Source organism: Hyperolius riggenbachi, chromosome 6 (assembly GCF_040937935.1).
Source record: "Hyperolius riggenbachi isolate aHypRig1 chromosome 6, aHypRig1.pri, whole genome shotgun sequence".
In the NCBI taxonomy this organism is placed as follows: Eukaryota; Metazoa; Chordata; class Amphibia; order Anura; family Hyperoliidae; genus Hyperolius; species Hyperolius riggenbachi.
In genome coordinates, this window is record NC_090651.1 from 270,563,328 (window position 1) to 270,589,510 (window position 26,183).

The 26,183-nt window shown below is 46.3% G+C and overlaps 1 protein-coding gene across 1 annotated transcript; it reads left to right on the top strand.

The window, feature by feature from the left end:
- Positions 1-26,025, top strand: FOXR1 (forkhead box R1). The gene is made up of 6 exons (XM_068240813.1): positions 1-121; positions 12,130-12,219; positions 15,852-16,054; positions 17,523-17,734; positions 25,359-25,594; positions 25,882-26,025. Exons 1-6 carry the CDS (start codon positions 1-3, stop codon positions 25,908-25,910), a joined length of 891 nt encoding a protein of 296 aa, XP_068096914.1. The 3' UTR covers positions 25,911-26,025.
- The last annotated feature ends 158 nt before the right edge of the window (positions 26,026-26,183 follow it).

Consider the following 26,183-nt stretch of genomic DNA (forward strand, 5'->3'; position numbering starts at 1 on the left):
ATGTATCTGCGCTTTACTAACAGAAGCAAGTATGAAAATCTTCATTTATCAACTGCTTTGGAAGACTGGAGTATGATGGAAGAGTTTAAACAGTGTACAACTATAGATCAATACTCTGCTGGTAAGTGGCATACTGAAAAAAAACAGGCTACCTATTAACACTGTTATTTCTTTTCAGCTTTAATACCAGTACTCTTTGTACTCTGTTAGGGTTGGCATCCACTAGGAATCTCTGTGGCGTGTTAAAATCGCCGCAACGCTTCATAGGGAGATTGCGTTTCTTGGTGAGTAGAAGCGATGTACAGTAAACTGTACAACTCTTCCAATTAGAGATTTTTTTTTTCTTAACAAATTTTATTATACGCACAAGGTATTTAGCTTCCCTCTGTAGTACCGCCCCCTAAAGGAAGAAGTCATAGGTGCTTCTAAAGAACCAATCAGAGGATGATGCTGCATGTTCTGCGATTGCTAATCACAATGGGCTCTATTCACAAAGCATTACCACGTTTGGTAGGGTCTCCTTTCCACAGACTGCTGATAGGCAGTGAAATGCCTCTCAAACTCTCAACTGCTCACGGCTGCCTAGTAACTGCTTGTTGCTGCATGATAACTACTTATTTCTGCCTGGTAACCGCTTGCTGAACACACAGCTCAACAGTTTGTGGAAAGGAGGCCTAATGCTCAAAACAGCTGATTTTACCGGTCACCTTTCCAAGTTACAATTCACTAAACCCACCACTGCACATAAAATCCCTGTTCCTGACTAGTGAGCCAAATTACCAACTTGTGCGTTAATTACCTCTAGAAATGTAAATTTTTTGCATGTCATTGAGACCTCTTTGCCACGGACTGCTGAGCTATGTGCTCAGCAAGCAATTACCAGACAGCAGCAGGCAGGTGTGAAAGTTTGAGAGGCATTTCACTGCCTATCAACAGCATACCTCCCAACTTTTTGAGATGAGAAAAAAGGACACTTAAGCCATGCCCCTGCCACACCCCCTGGTCACGCCCTCACCATGCCTCTAGTCACGCATACCATAAAGATTTAATAAGACACATATGTTGTTTTATAATTCAAACCACACTGGTCCTTTCTATCCTGGTTCATTTTCCTTCATAGTAACATTTTAAAATTAGTAATATATCAATTTAAAGGTTGGGAATAAAGTTTAGAGTCAAACACATTTTTAGTATAGAAATATATACATTTACATAGAAAGAGGGACAAAGTCCTGAAAGAGGGACAAAGGGACAGGGCTCCCCAAAAGGGACTGTCCCTCCGAAAAAGGGATAGTTGGGAGCTATGTCAACAGTACATGGAAAAGAGGCCTAAGGGCAGGCCTTACTGACCAAAAGTGTTTGGAATTTTTCTCCAGCTCTCCCCCTGCGTCTCTGTGCGGTAACTTGACAGACAGCCTTTGGGGAGAGCCAGGCAGCCAATAGGGAGAGCCACACAGCCTGCTTCTCACACTGATTGGATGCAATAGGGATGCCGGTGGGTCTTTCAGTGTAGCAAAGCTGAGACAAGCTGACAACGCTGCATCCCTTTAGATGTGCATATTTGTATTTTAGCACACAGAAGAGCTCCCCTGGTGGTTGCAGCACATCTAAAGGGATGACCGTATGCACAGGACAGAAATCTTCTGAGTTCCACACACAGTACCCTGCCTGCCTGCCTGCTGCCCTGCTAGAAGGCTGGTAAGTGACACTTACCAACCAGGGCTTAGTGAATTGAGGCATGTTTGTTCGGTAAATTACTGAACTTCTGCCTCATGGGGGAAAACTTTTGTGAATTTGGAAAAAAAAAAGTGTAAAATACAGCATGAGGTATTTTACTGTCCAAAATGCTTTTACCGAACTGCTTATTGTGAATAGAGCCCAATCTGGTACTTATCCGTTAGCCGGGCGCATCCGGCAGGTGGCGACAAAACTCCACCAGAGTTACATCTTTCCCTACTATCCATGTCGGCCTGGAGGAGGAATAGTAATTAGCGCCACCTGCCGGATGCGCCCGGCTAACGGATAAGTACCCCCAATCTTACTAGTGGGCTCAGTCTCATTCACACTTGCTGATCGCAAATGCAAGCGCTTTTGCTAGCGTTTGCTATAGCGATTTTTCTCGATTAACGCAAAAAAATTGCCATTCACACTTGGCGATTTGTTTAGCACTTCTATAGCACTGAACCGCGATCGCCAGGAAATCGCCTAAAAATGGTGCAGGCTACGCGTTTGGCATTTTTGGGTGATTTGCGACGATTAGCGCAAATCGCCCAGGTAAGAACTGGCCCATAGGGTTTCATTACACTAGCGCTTTTAAAAAGCGCCAGCGTTTGAGCGGTTTGCCAAAATCGCGGCAAAGCGCTCAAGTGGGCCCTCAAATACATTGGCAAAGCGTTTTTGGGAATCACTGGCAATTGTCAGCGATCCAAAAATGCCCTAGTGGGTCCAAGCCCTTATTAGAGTAGTTGCCATGTAGAAACGGCCAATGAGATTTTTATATTTTGGTCTTGCATTCAAACCTAATGCACATTGCATGCAGCTTGGAATTGGTCAATTGGTCAATCAAATGCACTTCCTGACAATTTCAAGCTCCATGCAATATGCTAATTGAAGCTTGCATGCAAATGTCCTGTATTCAAAAAACAGAAATTGAATAATGTAAAGTGTAGCCTTATGTGCAGGTACCAGCACTGGTAACAAAAATATGAAAAACCAAACAGAGAACAAAAACCAGTATATGCTGCTCATTGGATAGCAATATTCTCAAATTGTTTTGATTAGTTTTTGATAGTTAGATGTGACCTGATCTACAATTTGAGAATATTGCTATCCAATAGGGACTTTCTCCTACTGTCCTTGACAGTTGCAGCACATAGTATTGTATTTAACAATACACAATGTATATGACAGGTTAATTCCTGACATGTCTTGACTCTATATGTGTGTGCCTTTTTAAATATCTATAATAAAGTGCAGTTTTTGAGCAGCATATACTGGTTTTTGTTCTCTGTTTGGTTTTTCAAATGTCCTGTATTCCCCTGATCATCTCTATTGTATGTGGACCCTTTCACACTAAGTATATAAATATCATCACACTGTAACATGATGCAATGATATTCCTATTAGGCTTTCACATGAAGCAGCAGGTTCTGATGCAGTAATGCATAGCATACTGTGTGCATTAACTGTGTAATGCGTGCCTTTACAGTGGAGGTGAAGCTTCTATAGGCGCTAGTCTACCCTCTTTTCCATGAACTGTTTACAGGCAGTGAAATGCCTTTCAAACTCTCACAACTGCTTGCTGAGCACACAGTAGTGTTGTCCGGATCATGAACGATTCGGATCTTTGATCCGAATCTATTTTATGAGTCGATCATCCGAATCATCAAAATGAACGATTCGGATCGCAAAAGGGGCGGGGCCAGGAGCGACACGCCCCCTTTCAGCGGGCAGCGGGGTCTTGAAAGCAGAGCTGAGATGGATCGCTCTGTTGGAAGGGAGGCAGCCTTGCAGGGAGACAGGTAGATGAGAGAGAGGGGACATGGGTGCCACTGCCAGATATGTGTAGAGCACACATACTGGCTGCAATGTGCTGCTCATTATAGGCTGGCTGTTCCGTAGTTGTGCACAGTGATCACATGGGAAGCTTTTGGCTCAGCACAGCTCAGTAACTTTGCAGACAGTGTGATTGAAAGGCAATATAATCCTCCTGCACTCGGCACTAAACAGCTGCACTTATCTTCTGGGAATGCTTTCTTTCACTGTGCGACCTTTTCTTTCAAAGTGTACAGATGAACATATAGGTGAAATATATGTAAAGCATATGACTTCAGCATGTGGGTATTACGTGCAAACATTTCTGCTCTCTGCTCGTCCCTCCTCCCTTCTCTGTCCACTCCCTGCCCTCTGTCCATCTTCTCCCCTTCTCTGTGTGTCCACCCCCCCTCCCCTTCTCCTGTCCACAGACCTGTCCTGCTGTTCATTTCACCCCCGAATGCTTCCGGTAGTAAAATGATCCGAGATTCGGATCAAAGATCCGGATCTCTTCAATGATCCGATTCGAATCATCCGGATCATTGAAAAGATCCGAACTTCCCATCTCTAGCACACAGCTCAACAGTTCGTGGAAAAGAGACCTTAGAGGACCCAGCAGGAAACCTCATAGTTAAATTCCACTAATGTGATTGGATGAACAGCGTCCTCTCAAACTACTAGGTTTCCAATAGGTTGTAGTAAACCACACCCACAGAGGGTGCTGTGATTGGAGGACTCAGCAGTGTTCCACAACCCTGTCCTCAAGGCCCAACAACAGAGCATGTTTTGTATAAATCCAGAAAGGTAGTTAATCAGCTTTGCTGAGACACTAATTACCCCACCTGTGCATGTTTGTGGTTTTCTGCAAAACATGTACTGTTGGTGGGCCCTGAGGACAGGGTTGGCGGAGCAGTGCTTTTTAGCGCAGCTAGATTTGGGCGCAGCCGGCGCCTCCATAGACTACAATAGGAATCATTCCTATTGCAGCGCTCAGTGAGTAACGCCGGCTCCGTCTTCTGAGGTTGATTAAAAAACACAATAATTCGGCCTCCAGCAATCGCTGGAAGCCGAATTATTTCATTCCCCCACTATCCATGGCGGCCTGGAGGGGGAATAGTAATTAGACGGCCCGGACTTGTGCAGAAGCAGGATCAGCTATATACCGCTGTATCCTGTGCCCAAGTCTACCGGCGCTGATTTCAAATGTACTTTGGAAAAGAGACCTTATTGTTTTGTATGCAGGCCTGGATTTACATCACTGGAGCCTATAGGCAGTGGCGTAGCTAAGGAGCTGTGGGCCCTGATGCAAGTTTTACAATGGGGCCCCCCAAGCACTCTATACATAACAATTGATACGGCGCACCAAAACCTGCCAATGGCAACTACAGTGTCAGAGGTGCAACAGGGGGATGGGGAACAGTTTGTTAATGATTACCACATTTCAAAGTATCTATAGAAGTGATTATTATGAGCACAGGACCAATAGAGAGCTAATACTGTAGTTAAGGGAGGGCCCTTTGGGGCCCCTCTGGCCCAAGGGCCCCGATGCGGTCGCTACCTCTGCACCCCCTATTGCTACGCCCCTGCCTATAGGCCCAGATGTCCTGGCACCGTAGACTTTGCCCTCCATGAAACTACAATCCCCCGCTGAACCGCACCGCAAGTGTGTCGGCTAACCCAGCTGTCACTTCTCCCTTTTCCTTGCCTGTCATAGGTAGCTACAGGTGCCCCTTAGCGTTAAGTAGCTGCTAGAGGAACCTCCATATTAACTAGCTAGTGGTGCACCCGACTGAAGGGAGATCTGGTCAGTGGAATGCGAGGGCCGGGTGCAGGGCCGGCCCGCCCATGAGGCGGGGTGAAACTTTTGCCTCAGGCGGCACTTCTGGAGGGGCGGCAGCCGCCCGTCTGTGTGTGTGGGGGGCCGCCCGAGCTGGAGGGGATAGCGGGCAGGAAGGGGGTATTGGGCCTAGCGGCGGGGAGGGGGGTCGGACCCCCCCCTCGCCTGGGTCCCCCGTCCTCCGCTCCCCTCCAGCTTTAGAAGTGAGGTCGCTGGCTGCAGCTATATTGTAAGAGGCAACGGGCGGGGAGGACTCACCTCTTCCTCGTTCCAGCCCGAGCCTGCGCTCCACTGACGTCACTTGGAGCGCAGGCTCGGGCTGGAACGAGGAAGAGGTGAGTGATCCCCGCCCGTTGCCTCTTACAATATAGCTGCAGCCAGCGACCTCACTTCTAAAGCTGGAGGGGAGCGGAGGACGGGGGACCCAGGCGAGGGGGGGGTCCGACCCCCCTCCCCGCCGCTAGGCCCAATACCCCCTTCCTGCCCGCTATCCCCTCCAGCTCGGGCGGCCCCCCACACACACACGGCTTGGGGGGGGGGAGGGGCGGCGATTTTTTTGAATTTTGCCTCAGGCGGCAAAAAGTCTAGGGCCGGGCCTGGCCGGGTGAGTAACCTCTCATTTACACTCTGCTCAGGACTCTGGGGAGGGGAGGGAGCCGCCTTTCCATCTTCAGGCGCCTGTAGGCATGTTACTATAATGCCTCATGGTAAATTTGGCCCTGATTGTACGCTTCATTGTATAGTCGTACCGTACATCTAACCCGCAGTGTGACTTTTCAGCAACGTTGTGATCATATCGCAATGCAATCTGCACAGTGATTAGAGTACATGTAAATGGCTGGGTTTTGCTGCGGACTATTCTGCAGTCTTGGCACACCTTTGGCTGGCAGCAGCTACCGTAAATGTTTGCAATAGGGAATCGCCAGCATTTTTTTCCCCACAACGGGAAAACAAACATTACCCTCACTTCCCTGCAATTCTCCATAGGAAAGCATTGTGGTTTTCATACAGCAAAAAATTCATGTAAATCTTTGCAAGGCTGGGTCTACATTAGAACCTGATACATTTTAGCTGATTCAGTAAAGGCTCATACACACATCAGACCATGGTCTTTGGAAAATGAAAGATCACAGACCAGTTTTACCCCCTTCCATGTAGTATGAGAGCCATACCTACACAGTATATTCTATGGAGCTGAACTCCCCATCAGAAAAAAAACTTTGCAAGATGCTGCACACACAGATGCTGTACAGACACAAAAGATCAGTAGCTGCAAAAGATCTGTTCCTGCCAAAAATCCAACCCTGCAAATTGCAATGATAGTCTATGAGATCTGCAGATCATCATACACACATGATTTAACTGACAGATCTGCAGATCTGAAAATCCAACCTGGTGGATCTGATCTGCAGATGAATGTCAGTTAAATCATGTGTGTACGATGATCTGCAGTTCTCATAGACTATCATTGCAATTTGCAGGGTTGGATTTTTGGCAGGAACAGATCTTTTGCAGCTACTGATCTTTTGTGTCTGTACAGCATCTGTGTGTGCAGCATCTTGCAAAGTTTTTTTTCTGATGGGGAGTTCAGCTCCATAGAATAGACTGTGTAGAGTATGGCTCTCATACTACATGGAAGGGGGTAAAACAGATCTGTGATCTTTCATTTTCAAAAGACTATGGTCTGATGTGTGTATGTGCCTTTACTGTGAGTTTTCATCTGCTTTTTCTATATATTGGGTCCACAACGCACACTAAAAAGCATGCAGCACTGCACTACAGAACGTTTATCCAAATTAGCATCTGAGGGTTTTGTTTACAATTTAGGCAAAACGATCAAGCGCTAGCGCTTTTTAACCACCCTGGCGTTCTGATTAAATCGCCAGGGTGGCTGCGGGAGGGTTTTTTTTAAATAAAAAAAAAACTATTTCATGCAGCCAACTGAAAGTTGGCTGCATGAAAGCCCACTAGAGGGCGCTCCGGAGGCGATCTTCCGATCGCCTCCGGCGGCAAGAAATAACACGGAAGGCCGCAATGAGCGGCCCTCCGTGTTTCGCTTCCCTTGTCGCCATGGCGACGAGCGGAGTGACGTCATGGACGTCAGCCGACGTCCTGACGTCAGCCGCCTCCGATCCAGCCCTTAGCGCTGGCCGGAACTGTTTGTTCCGGCTACGCTGGGCTCGGGCGGCTGGGGGGACCCTCTTTCGCCGCTGCACGCGGCGGATCGCCGCGCTGCAGCGGCGATCAGGCAGCACACGTGGCTGGCAAAGTGCCGGCTGCGTGTGCTGCTTTTTATTTGGTGGAAATCGGCCCAGCAGGGCCTGAGCGGCAGCCTCTGGCGGTGTTGGACGAGCTGAGCTCGTCCAGACCGCTCAGCAGGTTAAAGCGCTAGTGCCATAATACCCTATGGGCCCGTTCTCACTTCTCGCCGGCGATTAACGCAAATCGGCAAAAGAAAATTTGTATCTTGCACCATTTTCAGGCGATTTCCCCGCGATTGCATTTAGTGCTAAACGCGATCATGAAAAAAAATGGCAAGTGTGAATGGTGATTGTTTTTGCGTTAATCGCCAAAAGTCGCCAGAGCAAAACGCTAGCAAAAGCGCTAGCGTTTTGCAAGTGCGAATGGGCCCATAGTGCGCTGCGGGTCACTTGCATAATGACGTGCCCCAGAGCAACCATTGTAAAGAGACCCCAAGACTATCAAGAAATTCCCACTCTGCTGCAGCAGTAATTGGCTGCACATGGACAGAGGCTTTCTTACCAGGGATGGTCAATAAAATGAAAATAATTGCAAATACAGGGTTATGCAAATGTAGGCACCTTGAAAAAGTACTGAGGGCTCATTTCCACAGGCAGTTGAACTGTGTGCTCAGCAAGTAGTTACCAGGCTGCAGCAAGCAGTTGTGAGTTTGAGGGCTGGTGCACACCTAAAGTGCTTCTTTGCTGTCACAGGCAACACAATGGCCACTGTGAAGGTGGCTTGACATATTTTCAACAACTGGGTCAGGGATTCGCACCACGGTCCATTTGGTCAATTTCAAGCTGTATGACATAAGCCTAAAAATTTGCATCAATCTGTGGGCAGAAAAAGTTACTTACCAGGTAGAGGACGCATATGTGTGAAAAAGGCGTGGGGTAATTCTAAGGCTTTGTTCACTCCTGCGTTTTCAAAACGTTTTGCAGGAGTGATTTTTCCGCGACTTCCCACGGGAAAAATCACTGAACACTGCGGTGATTTTGCCGCAATCGCGTTTAGCGCTTCTATAGCACTGAAACGCGATCGCCTGAAAATGGTGCAGGCTACGCGTTTGCCGTTTTTGGCCGTTTCTGGGCGTTTTGCTGCGATTCCCGCAAATCGCTCAAGTAAGAACAGGCCCATAGACTTTAATTACACTAGCGCTTTCAAAAAGCGCTAGCGTTTGAGCGTTTTGCCAAAATCGCGGCAAAACGCTCTAGTGTGAATGGGGCCTAAGGCCTCTTTCCCACGGAGTGTTGATAGGTAGTGAAATGCCTTTCAAACTCTCACAACTGCTCACTGCTGCCTAGTAACTGCTTGCTGAGCACACAGTTCAACAGTCCATGGAAAAGAGGCCTTAAGCCTGGAACCCACTACAAAACGCTATCCCTAATCGCAATCACTAGCGTTTTTGTATGAGCGTTTTTGGTAGCGATTTTAAAAAGTGTAAGGTTTTTGCCAGCGATTATTTAGCGATTAGAGTTTTTAATTCTGATTGGTCTTTTCAATTAATTTTATTTTTTTTACAGTGTGCAGTAACTTCAAAATGCCAGCAAAATCGCTCTGTATAGGTTTTGATGAGCGATTATGCCAGCGTTTATATACCTTACATTGCAGAAACTCTAAAAATGGTATGCAGGAGAACAGAGGCGCCAAAAGGATAAAAGGAAGCTAAATGAGCTTAAAAACCAATTTCTTGGTAAATAGAGGAGGTAGTGGTGGACTTACCTCCTCCAAGTAGACCCACAACGACTGTAGTAAACACAGTCAATATATTTTATTTATGAACTCCAAATATGCAACGCGTTTCGCAGGTTTGATCCCGCTTCATCAGGCAATAACAACGGAGCAATAGCGTATGCGGTCAGTAGAAGAGCCAGGCATATATTAACTGTGTTTACTACAGTCGTTGTGTGTCTACTTGGAGGAGGTAAGTCCACCACTACCTCCTCTATTTACCAAGAATTTGGTTTTTAAGCTCATTTAGCTTCCTTTTATCCTTTTGGCGCCTCTGTTCTCCTGCATAATATTAAGTCCACCCTGGGTGGAGGGTTGAACCCCCTTTTTCTCATCTACAGAAAGCGACTTCTTATTCCTGAGTGGGGTCAGGAAAATCTCCCCACCTGCCTTTACAGTGGTTGCCTAATGGTAACCCTGGTTTGTGAGTATTAATATTTACTCTATCTAGTAACCATTTACCAATACATATTACACTATTGGGGCTCTTGGTGTTCCTTGTTTTTATCTAAAAATGGTGCATGTCCTGCGTTTTCCGATTTCGTAATTGCAATCGCTCCAGTGGAATTTGGCTCATCCATGAACATTAGCTGAGCGTTTAAGGAAATCGCTAGCTCTTTGAATCGCTCCCTAACCGCTCAGAAAATCGGTCTAGTGGGTTCCAGCCCTCAGTCCCTTTTTCCCATGCACCCCAGCCTCACCCCTTCCAACCCCCTCCCCTCCTGAGATGTTTGGAGTCCTGGAGGGAGACTTGACAGCTTGGGGGAGAAGGGTCTTAACGCTGGCCCTAACGCTCCAGGAGATGCACCTGGTTTAGTTCCACATACAATTGCATAGTACATAATGGGCTCTATTCACAATCACACATGCAGTAAGGCTTCTTTCCCACTAAGACGTTGCATTAAGATGCCACATTAAGGTCACACAACGCAACGCATAGTGGGATTGAAGCTGGACGTTACATTGAGCCGCGTTAAGCGGCTCTTCATGCGTCCTGTGATGCGTACTCTTGGACGCATGCGGCATCACGTGTTCCTGCCAGCCAATCGCCGCACAGAGCGGCGCTCCAGGAAGTAAACCCTGCACGTCACACCATGCAGTGAATATTAATTAGCCATGTGGCTGGCCGAGGAGGAGGAGGGGAGACCTCCTCCTCCAACATCACGGAGCATGTGCAAACAGTCTAACGTGGCTTAGCCGCTTATAACGCACAGCATGCAGTACTTTGTTTTTACCTGCTGCGTTACACTGTAATGCAACGTGGGCACTGTGAACAGCCCATTCATTTTTCATTGCTGTGCGGTGGGCTGGGTTACAGGCTGCACTAACGTGCGCCTGTAACGTCTAACTGTGAAAGCAGCCTAAGGGTTTTGTTTTGTTTTTTACTGTTGTATTACCGGTAGTAGTAATTTCTGCATTTTTTTCTCACATTCACTAAAAAATATTTCTGCATGTTTTCCGCACGTGGGAACAATTCGAAAAAAAAAAATTGGGGAAACATGCGTAATTGTGTAGTAAGCATGCTGAAACCATGGGGAAAAAAAAAGCAAACACAGTGCTTAAGGTTGAAGACTCTATTTAAGTAGAGATGGCCCGAACTTCGGATTTTGGGTTTGCAAACTTCCGCAAAAGTTCACGAACCGCCATAGACTTCCATGGGCAGGCGAATTTTAAAACATACAGGGTCTATTTCTAGCCACAAAAGTGATGGAAAAGTTGTTTCAAGAGGTCTAACACCTGGAGGGAGGCATGTGGGATACATACCAAAAGTCCCTGAGAAAATTACGTATTTGACACAGAGTAGGGTTATAATCCCTAACGGACAGAAATCACATTGCTTTCCTAAATTGGAGGCATAAAGTGCTTTAAAACATTTTGTATGTGTATACATCAATCAGGTAGTGTACTGCTTCACACTGACAGACCAAACTCACTGTTTAACGCACCGCAACAAGCCGCAACGGGTTGTTATTAGTTGACACTCTCAGGACATAAATGTCAGTCCTCTCCGCGGCAAATGATTGTGGCCTGTATGCAGTGTATAACCCACACAGACAGCTATCCTATAGTAAGTTCAATCACAATACAGTTTGAAGCTAAGCACAGCTTATGATAGACAGTATGCTGGCTTGTAAGACAGTTAGATGGCGAAACTGCCATCTATTAGGGCAGTACAGCGCTGCTATCTAAGGCAGCAATGCACTGGGGACAGCCATGTGACACAGCTGTCCCCTCCAAAGTGTCGGCGGTGATCCGATCACAATGATTGGCCAGTGGGGGGGGGGGGGGTATTCAAAAAGGAAAAAAAATATACACTTTTTTTTTTATTATTATTATTTAAAAAAAAAAAAAAAAACACTGGAGGTGATGATCAGACCCCACCAACAGGAAGCCCTGTTGGTGGGGGGAAAAGGGGGGGGGATCACTTGTGTGCTATGTCGAGCGGCCCTGCAGCTTGGCCTTAAAGCTGCAGTGGCCCTATTAACAAAAAAATGGCCTGGTCACTAGGGGGGTTTAACACCGCGGTCCTCAAGAGGTTAAATATGTTTTCAATTGCTAAATGCTGAGAAGTTAAGATGAAAATTCTCTTCTGTGAGAAAACCCAGAGGAGAATGTTACCTGGATAAGGTCCTATGATCTATAGTAATATCTTCAGACGACTTTCCTATGTCCGGCCACAGACACCGTTCATTTACAGTGGTCCAATCAGAATAGGTATTTGCCATGCCAAAGTTAAAATGTATATTCTTTGTGGAAATTATTTGCATATTTTATATTGTTAGGTTCTGATGGCAAGATGGACTCATACTCTGTTATGTGCAAGAGAAGCCTAGGGGAGACTTCTGATGTGTCCAAGGAAGCAACTATGCATGGTGAGGAGAGCAGCTTACATTCTGCCTACCAGGAGTACCAGTTGTACTCCTTGGCGTGGGCATTTGTAATAACCACACAAGGGATGGGCCCATTTTTGTTTTGTAAACTACTGTACATTCTTAAACCATTACTGTTTTACTAAGAAGAATTTTTAAAAAGAAAAAAGTAACCTGCAATCCTGAATTGTTGTAGTGGCTAGGGATGATCAAAGAGATGAAAATACTTTAGAGTTTATGCAAATGTATGTACATTTTTATGCAAATATATGCTACTTGAAATTGCTCCCACCCAGGTTTAAACTGATTGGTCCAATGTCAAGCTGCATATATTTGCATAAAAATGTACAATCCAAACTTCCAAGTGATAAAAAGAGTAGCACTCTCTCAGATGGAAGGCGTGCCCAAGCCTCAATGGACCTCCGCACCTCCTGGTCCCCAATGTAGTACAAGACACGAAGGAGGCTGGCACTGCAGTAAAGATAAGCTCTTTTATTCTGAAAAGTATAAAATCATGGGGCCCTACGGCGACAGCCCGCTGTTTCAGGTCTCAACCCTTTTTCAAGCCGAGAATGCCCATAACATGCGTCACAAAACACACCCCTTAAATAGTGTCAATGTGTCAGTAGCGCCAATAAAATCAAACTTCATAACAGCCAATCAGCTTACCAGTTTGTGCAGGCGGACTCAGTGGGAGACTGTCAGCCCGACATGCAAATGACAGCCAAACGTTATATGACTACAACACAACGCTGTCCAAGTCAGAACGAGGCTCCCCGCACAGCTCCATCACCAAGCGTACCATTGGTCAGGCAGCCCGAGAGCCAATCAGAGCGCGCAGCGTCAAAAATATATTTGTCTCAATGCTGTGGTGAAATTAGACTGACTAGTCATGTCAGCTCTGATCAAGTGTCTTTTCTAGACACATGTATTAAGATAATTGATGGAGGTCTGAAGTCTGATCTTTTTATTAAGAGTACTGATTGTAACTCAATTCTACACTATAATAGTTTCCACCCCCCACACGTTAAGAATGCTATCCCTAAAGGACAGTTCATGAGGCTAAATAGAATAGTGTCGGATGAGGCTAGTCTTCAAACACGCAAGCTAGATATGGAAACTAAATTTAGACCGAGAGGGTACCCCAGACAGGTTCTCCAACAGGAAGGTTCTAGATGTAGACCCCGCAAGAACAATAGACAATTCCGACTCCCTTTCGTATCCACCTACAGTACTAGTAGTCAAGAGGTGGGTAACATTCTCAGAAAACATTGGCACTTGTTAAGTGAAGCCTTTCCACGCATTCGCACCTGAAACAGCGGGCTGTCGCCGTATGGCCCCATGATTTTATACTTTTCAGAATAAAAGAGCTTATCTTTACTGCAGTGCCAGCCTCCTTCGTGTCTTGTACTACATAAAAATGTACATACATTTGCATAAACTCTGAAGTATTTTCATCTCTTTGATCATTACTACTCTTATCTGTTTAGTATTTACAACAACAACCCATTTGGAAAGTGCTTTTTCTCCCACAGGACCCAAAGCACACAGGCTTGTCTTAGATCAGTACATAGTTGCGGTTTGTGATTTGTTACAGGAGAAAGTTATGTGATCACAAATGCCAGACTAAATAGATGGCGTTTTTGTCTAACCCCTCCAGGGTTAGAGCTGTCTTGATTGGGTGTGGCAAGGCATTGTACAGGGTAGGGGCAGCATGACAAAAGGCTCTGGCTTCAAAAGTTGTGATTTGGGCTCTGGGATTGGTCAGTATATTAGCGCCTGTTGATCTGTGGTTGTGGGAGGTGTGATGCAGTTTTCAACAAATTCTTCGGATATCTGGAGCCTAGATTGTGTAGAGATTTGAATGTTAGCAGTCTTGTCACTAGCTGTCCCTCAGATAAGCTCACAATCTCATCTCTACCATAGTCCTATACAGTATATCTATCATTGTCTGAAGCCAGTTTGAGGGAAGCCAATTAACCTATCTTTCTAGAATATGGGTGCAAACTGGAGTGCTCAGAGGAAACCCACGCAAACATTGAGAGAACATGTAAACTTCATACAGATAGTGTCCTGGCTCAATTTTAACCAGGGACATAGCACTACAAGACAACAGTACCATTCGCTACAATTGCCAAAACTTTTGGTGCCCGTTCTTACAAAGGTCCTTGAGGTAAACTGTGATTATGGGGACCTGGGGAGCATGTCTTTGACATTTAGGGGAGGTGAGTGGTCACTACAGGAGGGCTAGGGTGATAAGCATTTCAAAGCCTCAAACACACACTAGACTAAACTCGTGTGTGTGTGTGTGGGGGTGTAGCGGCCCCCAATGCCTCAGCCAGTAATCTGCTGGGCGGATCGAGCTGGCCAAGAGCTTTCTTCTCTCCACTCACCCCGTTGCTGCGTGATGACACATGAAAGCCACTTCGCCGTCCCTCAAGCGCCACAGTCTATCCTGGACACTACATGTAGCTTTGGGAATCTGCGTTGTTCACGGTTACAGTCTATCCCCTAGGGCTCTAAGCCCGACGCAACGACAACAAAGTCAAAAGGTGGCAACACACCATACAATTTTTTTTTTTTAAGTATCTGTTCAATTCAAGAATAGCAATCAATTTTTCTGACTGATTGTAACAATTAAAAAATCTGAACAATGTACCACACACCTATGTTCAATTTTTACCCATTCATGAATAAAATAATTGAAAGCTTAGAAAAAAATTTGAACTCTACATCAAGCAACTGACAATCCATCACACACCATACAACTCTTGATAAAGTTGGTCTGAAATTTAAAATTTCCAACATGTCCAATCTCCAAAAATCGAAAAAAAAAAAAGGGAAATTCTATCACATGTATCGATCGAAAACAAAGAAAAGCTTTCAATTTCTCTTTTTTTTTGGGGGGGGGGGGGGGGGGGCAACCGATCGAAATTATCGAATTGGTAAAAAATTTGATCTTTTTAATTGTATGGTGAGTGGCCACCTAAACACTTTTTTCTGTGCGGTAGCAGAAAAGCGGTTTGGATGCAACAAAACCAGCCTTCGGGAGCGGTCTGTGTGAGCCAACCCAAAGAGGAACATTTAGAGCTGTATTATAGTCTTGAAACTATTGCTCCCAAAGGTCATCAATCATCAGAATGACAATCTCATTTATTATAGATCTTGGGAACAGTGATTTAGGGATCTGCAATAAGGCTAGGTCCACACTAGGCACGGTTGCAGGACGGACACTGCAGTCTGGGATCAGGGGAAGATTAGGGGAAGTACCACCGGACTGCAAACTGATCAAAGTGCATCAGTTTCCGTTCAGTTTTTCACGGACACAAAACCTCTCTATCATTAGGAAGGAGTGGGAGGATTTTTGGGGCCAATAATAAATGTCAGGCTATCCGTTTTCTCATCACTTTTTGTTGCTATTTTGCCTGTGGAGCTCGAGATGTGTTTTCTTATTGCTGTTCACTACCCATCCGTGTATCTGTGGTCTGTGAAAATGCAGCAGATCCGGACCTTCCGTTCAGGTTTTGAGAACGGGTATTGCTTGGTTCGGTAAAAGAAGTCGTAGGTTAAAACTGATATAATATACTTGTTTACACAGAACTTATAAGTGATTCAACTTTTTGCTTTTATTACAGAGCCCTCCGTTAAAGCCTCTCTTTGGCTTGTAGTAGATCCCAATATAGTTTTACCATACTCTATGTGCAGACCTTTGTGTCCTGAGTCACCAGTCACTTCTCCATCACAGTATTCCACTGCAGAGAATGTGACAGTACGTACTGCAGACGATACAACTCCGGAAGATTCCGAAGAGGACCACCTAACATCAGGCAGTGAACCGGTAAAAAGCTTGTATTCTGGGTATACATACTGTATATCAGTGTTTCTCAACCTGGGGTCCGCAGACCCCTGGGGGTACATCGGCACCTGTCAGGGGGTCCCCCAGGGGCCAAAGACAAAATGGCGAATCTCGCCCCCAGGAGAGAAGTGGTAGGCAGTGTGGGCGGTGTCCGTGGCAAGGGGGGCAGTAACTTGCTTAGCCCCATTCCTGCAAGGACTCCTCTTGCTGGGATCTCCTCCTGTCGCCACGCTCTCCTCTCGTCCTATCACCATGGTTACCCGGCAGCCTCTCATGATGTCAGAGGTGCTGCCAGACGTAACCATAGCGGGAGGAAACTGCGAAAAAAAGTAGAGCGCGAAGAGGAGGAAAGCCCGGCGAGAGGAGTCCGCGCGGAAATGAGGCTATGTAAGATTATGTAGGGGCACCACCTGGCTATCCTGGGGCACCTATGGCTTGCTACCTACACTGGAGCACCACCTGTTCCTGGCTATCTATACTGGAGCACCTATAGCTCGCTACCTACTCTATGGCACCTGGCTTCTTATACTGAGGCACCTATAGCTTGCTACCTATACTGGGGGCACCTGTATCTTGCTAACCTATACTGGGGCAGCTATGGCTGGATAGCTATACTGGGGGCACCTATGCCTTGCTAACTATACTGGGGGACCTATACCTGGATACCTGTACGGTGAGGGGGACAAAAGAGAATGAATTCAGGTTAAGAATGGACACAGTCCCTATCCTTCTCTTTTTTTTTTTTTTTTTTTTACCTGTATTTTGCTAGTATTTGGGTGCACCCACATCATGTAATGGCCATGCCCGCTTCATTCGGTAGGTGGTACATTTGCTTAGGGATGACACACAAAATGTGCTAAAAATGTTGAGAACCACTGCTCTACATAGTTAGGTATAGTGAATTTCTTGGCTTAAGCTCAAGTAAAAATTCTACATGCAGTCAATGAAAAGTATTCTGCACGCCTACTGTTAACAAGCGCGTTCAGGGGTAATGTACTGCATGCAGTGCGTTATAATGATGCAAGCTGTTATTACCACCACACTACAGTGCGGTAAGCCAAGTTACAAAGCGGCTGTTACACCGCACTGCAACGCACCACTGTGAACATGGCCTAACCAAGAGGATGCTCTAGGGACTGAGTGAAATGGTGAAAACTCTCATACCAAGCAGCACCTGGCTGCAGGGATGCAGTGGTGTGCGAAAGCATTGACCCTGAGCCTCCTTTTTACCTAAATGGCATTCTTCTAATATCAGCTCATGTTTTGTATAAATCGTTGGTGGGTGGAATTTCAATACATTAAGTGATAAGTTTCATCAGCCCTGGGGAGAGCCTGCCTTGGTTTATATTTTATTTAAGTTTTATTTTACATTCCTGTGACCAGTGTTGCATTGTAAAGTAATTGTTGGTTCTCTTTGGACACTGTTGATGGTTTCTGGGTTCTTCCACAGTATGCAGAAGACGATCCTTGCTATGTCCCTATTCCAGCTGCAGCTGTAGTCCAGAGGTGCCATACTAGACAGAAAATAAGAGTACAAAGAAGAATACTTCAGCATAATAACTGGCCCCGACCACCTATCAATTACTGCAACCTGATATCTGTGGCACTAAGGAACAGTGAAAAGGGGAGACTGAATGTGCAGCAAATTTACAGTTTTGTTAGGTAAGCGAGTACATATTTCCCCACCAGTTACTGACGCTTTGTGTACAGCAAAACCGTTCTAAAGGTATAGTGCCAAGATCAGATAACTTTTTATATTTGATCCTGGCTTAGACTTATCTAGCACTCTTCCTCTAGGGTACCAGGTGTCATGATAGCAGTTAGTTATGATGTTAAGGATAATACAGGAACATATTTTTTTCATTTTTCTGTCTACTGTGGACTACCTCAGATGTGTATGTATGTTAAGAGGCTAGTCGGGCAGCTGGCTTTTGAAGGTATTGTCACCTGGCTCAAGGAAGCTTGGATTGTCTGTATGTCAATGACAACTACATTTGCATCTGAAGGTGAACAATTGTGAATAGAAGCAGGAACTGCTAATTGGCTAACTAGCTTCTGGCCAGGAAATGGCTTATTATGCCAAGAGCAGTCAAGTCCCCACCTTTGATCTGCTGTGAAATACTGTCTCAGATGTGTCGCCTAGACTGGCTGCAGACCACACCAGCCTGAGCCAGGAATTTACATATGACAGCCTGCTGGAAGTGGTTTTAAAATCTCTGCAAACTTTAAAAGCTGAGACAGGAAAGCTTTGAAGTTGCATATCACAGAAAGGATATGACGCTCATTATGTAGGAAATTGTATTATTCCTGGATATGGACATTTGAGTGGCCCTGGGCCACACAACGAACTATATAAGTGGCCTAGGATAGTCACAACTTGTAGCTCTTTGGAGATAGCAAACGCTAGGGCTATCCTGGTCTGACCAGAAGCTGCGTTCTCCCGCAAACAATGTTTAGACCTTCAAGTTGGTAACGTTTTGATTCCCGTTTTATTTTGATGCAAATATCCTTGTGTGTATAGTTGTAACTTTTATCTTTGTAACTTTTTACTTTGTTTTGTAATCTTTTGTATACCGTATATACTCGCATACAAGCCGAATTTTTGACCCCCAAAAAGGGGGTCAAAAGTTCGGGGGTTGGCTTGTATGCGAGTCTTCCCTGGTAGTCTAGTGGTGGGTGGTCCGCGCCCCGCTCCCCCCGCGGCCGCCGCTGCTATTACCTGCTTAGGCAGTGGCCGCTTCCTAATCCGCGTTCCCCTCTGAAGATTCAGCGTGTATCACAGCAGCACACCTGGCGCTGCTGCTGTGACGATGCAGGGGGCAGGAAAGGGAGGTTCCCCTGGTAACGGCGATACAGATCGCCGCTATAGGGAGCCGCGCTCTTTCCTGCACTCTGCATCGTCACGCCGGGCGCGCTGCTGTGATACACGCTGAAACTTCAGAGAGGAACGCGGATTAGGAATCGGCCGCTGCCTAAGCAGGTAATAGCGGCGGCCGCGGGGGGAGCGGGGAGCGGGGGGAGCACTACCTACCTATACTGGGCACTATACTGGGTAAACTGGGCACTTTACTAGCCATACTTGGGCACTATACTACCCATACTGGGGCATTATACCGGCTAAACTGGGCACTATACTAGCCATACTGGGGCACTATACTAGCCATACTGGGGCACTATACTAGCTAAACTGGGCACTATACTAGCTAAAATCACAAACACTGGTCCACATGACAGCCCAGGGGCCCCAGGTCTCTCTCACTCACTGGGGCCCCAAAACCACCATGCGACACCTAGAGGGAAGTGCGGGCAAGCCCTGGACCTCTCACCTCCAGGGAACTCACCCCACCACCTCTAAACTGAATGCCAACTGCAACAAACACAATTGCTAACTTCCAGTCAGAGCAATATCCTGCCTCTATCTGGCCAGCAGACGCTAGTCAGCCAATCAGGTGCACTGTCATACACCCTTTGCCTGCTGTACCATACCTAGCAGGAATTACATAGATTAGCATTCAGGTGGGAGGCTTCAGTTGGACGCAATCGTGAATTGCGTCGTTTACAGGGACGCCCCGTGTAGGCACATCTCCCACACGGTCCCCTCCCTAACCACTCACCTGTCAACCGCATCCTAGAAGCTGCAAAAAATAAATTTAAAATCACAAACACTGGTCCACATGACAGCCCAGCTGTCACTATACTAGCTATACTGAGGCACTACCTACCCATACTGGGCACTATACTGGGCACTTTACTAGCTATACTGGGCACTATACTAGCTATACTGTACACTACCTACCTATACTGGGCACTATACTAGCTATACTGGGACACACTGGGGGGCTGCACTAATCCAGCATTTCCTACCCCCGGCTTATATGGGAGTTAATCATTTTCCCCTCCTTTTTCTGGGAAAAGTTGGGGGGTCGGCTTATATGCGGGTCGGCTTATATGCGAGTATATACACGGGTATATTATTTTCTGCATTGTTCCACTTTTTTTCTGGAATATTAAATTTTATTTAATAAGTTTGACTTCTGCTGTACTAAGCCAACACTCATAGCCTAGAAGAGACTACAGTGTAACTTGCGTTACAAAGTTTAGTGCCTGATTGTGTCTCGCTAATGTATGATTGTGCTGTGTGTGCGTGGCGTTCTTGTAATCGGCCTAAAGTGCAAAGCTGACCCGAATAGGAAAACGCGGATTGCGTGCAGATTACTTGATAGCAGAGTGGAAGTGTCTAGCGGCAGCTAGTGGTGGCAGTGAGAAGTGTTCTGACTGGTCCCAGCCTTGTTTTAGCTTGAATAAGCCTGCTCCCCGCTTGATCTGGTCAAACCCGCAGTCGGGAACCGTAACTGCAGGCTTGCCGCGGGGCCGGTTCCTGACACCAGGAGCTACTCATGGCTGCATGGAGTTGGTATGTTATTTCTGAGTGTTTAAGGGTTTCCTATACCAAAAATACTGGGAAGTTATTTGGTTTCCCCCACAAAATTGTCCTTGCAATAAATGCAAATAATTCTGTGTTGATGCAGGACGTCTCCTCCCACATCTCCACCCACTTCTCCAGCCCTATCCCACTCTGTCAGTCCGTTCACTGGCTGCCAGTTACATGAAGGATACATTTGAAAATCCTGACTTTTGCCTACAAAGCTCTTTACAACCTAGCTCCTTATGTAACATACACTGTAATTTATAGATACCATCCTACACACAAACTCCACTTCAGCAACAAAATTCTCCTGTCTTCTTCTCTGTTCACCTCTTCTCACTCCCGCTTACAAGACTTCTCGAACATCTCCCCTCCTCTGGAACTCCCCTCCTCAACACATTCACCACTCACCTACACTTAACCTTTTTAGACGCAACCTGAAAACTCCCCTTTTCAGGCAAGTATACTCTCCTACTAGGGCACTTCAGCCACTGGCCACCATTTTTAGCATCTCGTACACCGCTTCCCTTCACCTACTGTCCTATCCCTTAGACTGTAACGCATTTTGGTCAGGGCTCTCTTTCCCCTTCTGTCTCTTAATGCTGTGTATTATGCACAGCTATCTTCCACCTATATGTAAAAATCTGTAGTCTATTTATTTACTGCATCAGAAGTAACCCACCTTGTCTTGTATTGTTAAAGTGGACCTGATTCTTGCACAGGACAGAAGGAAAACCTAGAGAAATGCACCCTGCATGCATTTAGAGAGTTTAGCCTGCCCCCCCCCCCCCCCCCCCCCCCCCCCCCCCTCAGTTGTGTCTAATCACAAGTTGTAATTTGATCTCTCCCGTTTCACATGACTGCCACAGCAGATAAGCGAATATGAAAGCTCCGCATGTTAACGTTATATCTGCTTCCATGAATCAGGAAGTAGAAACTGTGCAGATTTATTTTAGGATTTGTATCAGCTGTAACATAGAAATGTTTTTTGTTTAACCACTTGAGGACTACAGTGCTAAACTAAAACACCCCCCCCCCCCCCCCCCCCCCCCCCCTAACGTCCAGCCCTTTTTTTTTTTGCTGGGCTGTGCAGGCTTTTAGACTCCTGCACAGCCCAGCTAAGGAGCCCAGCGATCACTCTCCTCCTATTTTTGTCCCTGAGGCTGCATTTCCACTTGTGCGGTGCGAATCGCCGCTGTAAAAATTTGCATGCGGATGTGAATTTCGCATGCGGGTCTATGCGAATTTTCATGCGAATTCGCATGAAAAATTCGCATGGGTGACGATGTATGCGAATTTAACCATAGCAGTGCTGGTGTGCTTTTCCATTGTTTCTATGCGAATTCGCATGAAAATTCGCATATCCAAACCTCATGAGAATTTCCTATTAAATACATTGTATGCGATTCGCATAGCGGTATGCGAATTCTGATGGCTCTGCCATGCAAATTTTTTTTCTGCACAGAAAAACGCAAAGGAATCCTGACAAGTGGAAACAGTCCCATTCACTTGTATTGCTATGCGAAAAACGCATGCGAATTCGCAATAGTGGAAATGGGCCCTAAGGGGGCATGCTGCCAGAGGTGTCCGATCGCTGTGGCAGTTTTTTTTTTTTTTTATTCATTTATTTATTTTTTTACTTCAGCCTGTATAAGGCTGTTTCTCTCTCCCTCCCTCGCCTTCCCTCCTCCCCTCCGATCTCGATCCGTCCTGTTCCGCCTCTCATATGAGAGGATGGCGATCCCCGGCAATCAGAGGCCGGGGATCGCCGATCTCGTACAGTGCTGCTGGAGGACCGCAGCACTGTATGGATGTAAACAAAGGGGATTTCTTTCCCCTTTCGTTTACAAACAGCCTGTTAGCCACGATCGGCGGCTAACAGGCTAATCACGGAGCTCTGCACCGTGAACTGGCAGGGGACGATCGTGCATGCGCTCCGCCGTTCCCTGGGAACCACAGCTTCAGGACTTGACACAGTTGGCGTTAGGCGGTCGTTAGGTAGTTAAAGGTTAATATGCTGTTGTGTATCTTTTAGAGCAGAGAGGACGGTCTGAGTTAACTATGTCTAGCGATATTTGGAGCGTTTTTGTGTAGCAATTTTTATTTTTTTGTACAGTAAAGCTGGAAGTGTACAGCGTTGTAAAAAAACTAAATCTTTGTTTCGCTCAGCATTTTTTTTTTTTTTTTTTTTTTTTTTTTTTTAGAGCAATTTATTTATTTTTTTCCCCTATACTTAACATTGAGGCTGAATCGCTTCAGAAATGCTGCAGGACCTGCGTTTGTGTTTGTGAAAAAAATCACATTGCTCTGGTGTGATCCATTCCATACAAAGGCATTGGATAAGCGCTAGCATTTTAAAAAGCGCTCAGAAGCTCTCTACGTTTGCACCAGCCCTAAGGCCACATACACACATCAGACCATAGTCTTTGAAAATGAAAGGTTCACAGACCCAATTTTACCCCCTTCCATGTAGTATCTATACCTTCACAGTCTTTTCTATGGAGCTGAACTCCACATCAGAAAAAAATCTTTGCAAGATGCTGCACACACAGATGCTGTACAGACACAAAGATCAGTATCTACAAAAGATCTGTTCCTGCCAAAGATCCATTCCTGCAAATTGCATTCATAGTCTATGAGATTAGCAGATCATCATACACACCTTGTTTAACCTTCTTGCCAGTTATCTCGAGCTCAGCTCGGGGTAACCTGCGCAGAAGGATTTCTCCGGCCCCGCTGGGCCGATTTTTTTTTTTATTTTTTTTTACTGCACGCTGCTAGCACTTTGCTAGCTGCGTGCATATCCCGCTCGCCGCCCCCCCCACCCCCTCCAGACCCCTTGCGCAGCCTGGCCAATCAGTGCCAGGCAGCGCTTAGGGGTGGATCGTTATTCCCTCTGACGTCCATGACGTCGGTGACATCATCCCGCCCCGTCGCCATGGTGACAGGGGAAGCCCTGCAGGAAATTCCGTTCTGAACGGGATTTCCTGCTTGCAAAGATCGCCGGCAGCGATCAAACTAGGTAGGGGGATGCCGCTTGTCAGCGACTATCCTGTAGTGAGCCCTGGGCTCGCTACATGATTTACAAAAAAAAAAGTGCTGCGCCGCCCCTTGCCGTCAGAATTGGAATGGCAATGGGGTTAACTGACATTCATCTGCAGATCAGACAATCATCTGCAGATCTGAAAATCCGCAGATGAATGTATGTTAAACAAGGTGTGTATGATGATCTGCAGATCTCATACGCTATGAATGCATTTGCAGAAACGGATCTTTTGCAGGAACAGATCTTTTGCAGATACTGATCTTTTGAATGTCTACAGCATCTTTGTGTGCAGCATCTTGCAAAGATTTCTGTCTGATGGGGAGTTCAGCTCCATACAGGGCGGATTTGTACATTTTACCGCCCAAGGCCAACTATACTGTCTGTATGGTTGTTATCTCTGCGTGCCCGCCCCCATGACAATTCTACTTACTTTCCATCATTGGATGTCACAGACAATAACTATTTTAGTAATATGCGTATCAATTATAAATTATGTTTTGCTTAAGAACTTTTATGTTATGTTTGCCATCTCATTAATGATGGACCCATTGTGTCACTATAAGAGTTAGGCTGATGTATACCGGGCAGGATAGAGCTTACAGGTCTTGCAGGCCTACACAAGTACAGGACAGAGAGTTCAAAGGTTAAAGCTGTCTTTGTAGATAGGATGGCTGCAAAGAACAGCTTTACTGCTCCTCACTGAGCCGCCCCTAAACTTCTGGTGCCCTAGGCCATGGCCTATGTGGCCTTGCCAGAAATCCGGCCCTGGCTCCATAGAATAGACTGTGTAAGTATGGCTCTCATACTACATGGAAGGGGGTAAAATTGGTCTGTGATCTTTCATTTTCCAAAGACTATGGTCTGATGTGTCTAGGATATCCTAGGGTTTTCTTGGAACTGGCCCAATGGTTGTGGATTTCAGACATGAGGGGACTACACCCAAGGAGAGAGAAAGAGGTTAAATATGTGTGTAAATACTTCCACTAGTTGGCCATTGCAGGCCTGGAGCACACTTCCTTGGACACCATCAGGACCTGCTGCTTTCCTGGTGTTGGTGCCTGCCGCACCTCATGTATGTGCAGTCCTGGGCCGCCCGTGAGGCAGGTTCCTCAGACAGCAGAAGTGGGGGCAGCGCCCGCCTTGGGTGGGGGGCTGCCAAAACTGGAGGGGGTAGCAGCCAGGAAGGGGGGCAGCGGGCACAGCGATGGGGAGGGGGGGGTCAGACCGCCCCCCCCCCCTCACCTGCATCCCCCCCGGGCTGCGCTTTTCCTCCAGCTATTAGTGCAGTGTACAAGTATCAGGCAGGGGGTGCGGAAGCAATGACTCACCTCCTTACGTTCTGCCGCTCATCACTTCCTCCAATGCCGCCCACTGTACTTGCAGAAGCAGGTGGGCATTGCAGGAAGTGATGAGCGGTGGAATGCAGCGCTGAAACGTGGAAGGAGGTGAGTTATCACTTTCCCACCCACTGCCTGATACTTTTACACTGCGCTAATAGCTGGAGGGGGAGTGCAGACTGGGGAGACTCTGTCTCCTCTCCCCCCCCCCCCCCCTCACTGTGCTGCTTCCCCCCCCCCCATTGCTGCTACCCCCTCCAGGCAACCTATACTGGGGGCAATTATACTACCTATTGGGGGGGGCATCCTCACAAGTTTGCCTCAGGCGGCAAAAAGGACTAGAACCGGCCCTGTGTATGTGAAGGATTAAAGGCTGTAAGTCTGTAGCGAGCCCAAAGATGTGTGTTCTACAGAATTAACAGAGAGGATTTGCTTACACCACATTACCATGTTCTATGTGTCCTCCTTTCTTCTCAGGGAGCACTTTCCATTTTTCCGCGCTGCTCCGGATGGCTGGAAGAACACTGTACGCCACAACCTGTGCTTCAGTAGCAGCTTTGAAAAGAGCTCTGGGTGGGAAAATGCTGATGGAGGACAGCGGCGTTCTTGCCTGTGGAAGCTAACGGGCCAGGGTCGCAGGAAGTTCCGCATGGAGATGCGAGCCTTACCAGATGAGCTAGTGCATGTACTACGAAAGAGCATGAATAGGCCAGGTATGCTGAGTACATAATGCTTTGTAGCATCATGTCACAAGACCCCTGCCATTGCCCGGGACCACCTTCCCCATTGTGCATGAGTGCAGCCATACTGCCGCACTTGTAGAATTGCTCTGAGGTGATCGTGGATGAGTGACTTCAGCTTGCGCAGTACAGCTGTTTGTACACAACGGGGAGCGTGGCCACCCTTTTTTTTTCTCTGTGTCGTATTTTCTTGACCAGCTATACCTGTGGTATTTGTATCCAGCTCTACTGGTGTATAAAAATTATATTTGCATTTTCAGGACTCATGGAGTTGATGTTTGGGATGTGAGGACTTCTGCCAATCTACTCTCCTGAGGAATATATAAGAACTGTGTGTTCTTAATAACACAGCATTTCCAAATACGATGTATATTTTTTCTGTTTATTTTCTATATATATTATGTTCTTTGACAATCGAATCTGAATTTAAGGGTTATAAAATATATATGTTTTTACTATGGTGCTACTGTTAGTAATACCTTTAAAAATGACTGCCTGAATAAATAATATCATGTAGAATGGTATGCCTGATGTGTACATCTTTTTCATGGTTATAATGCTA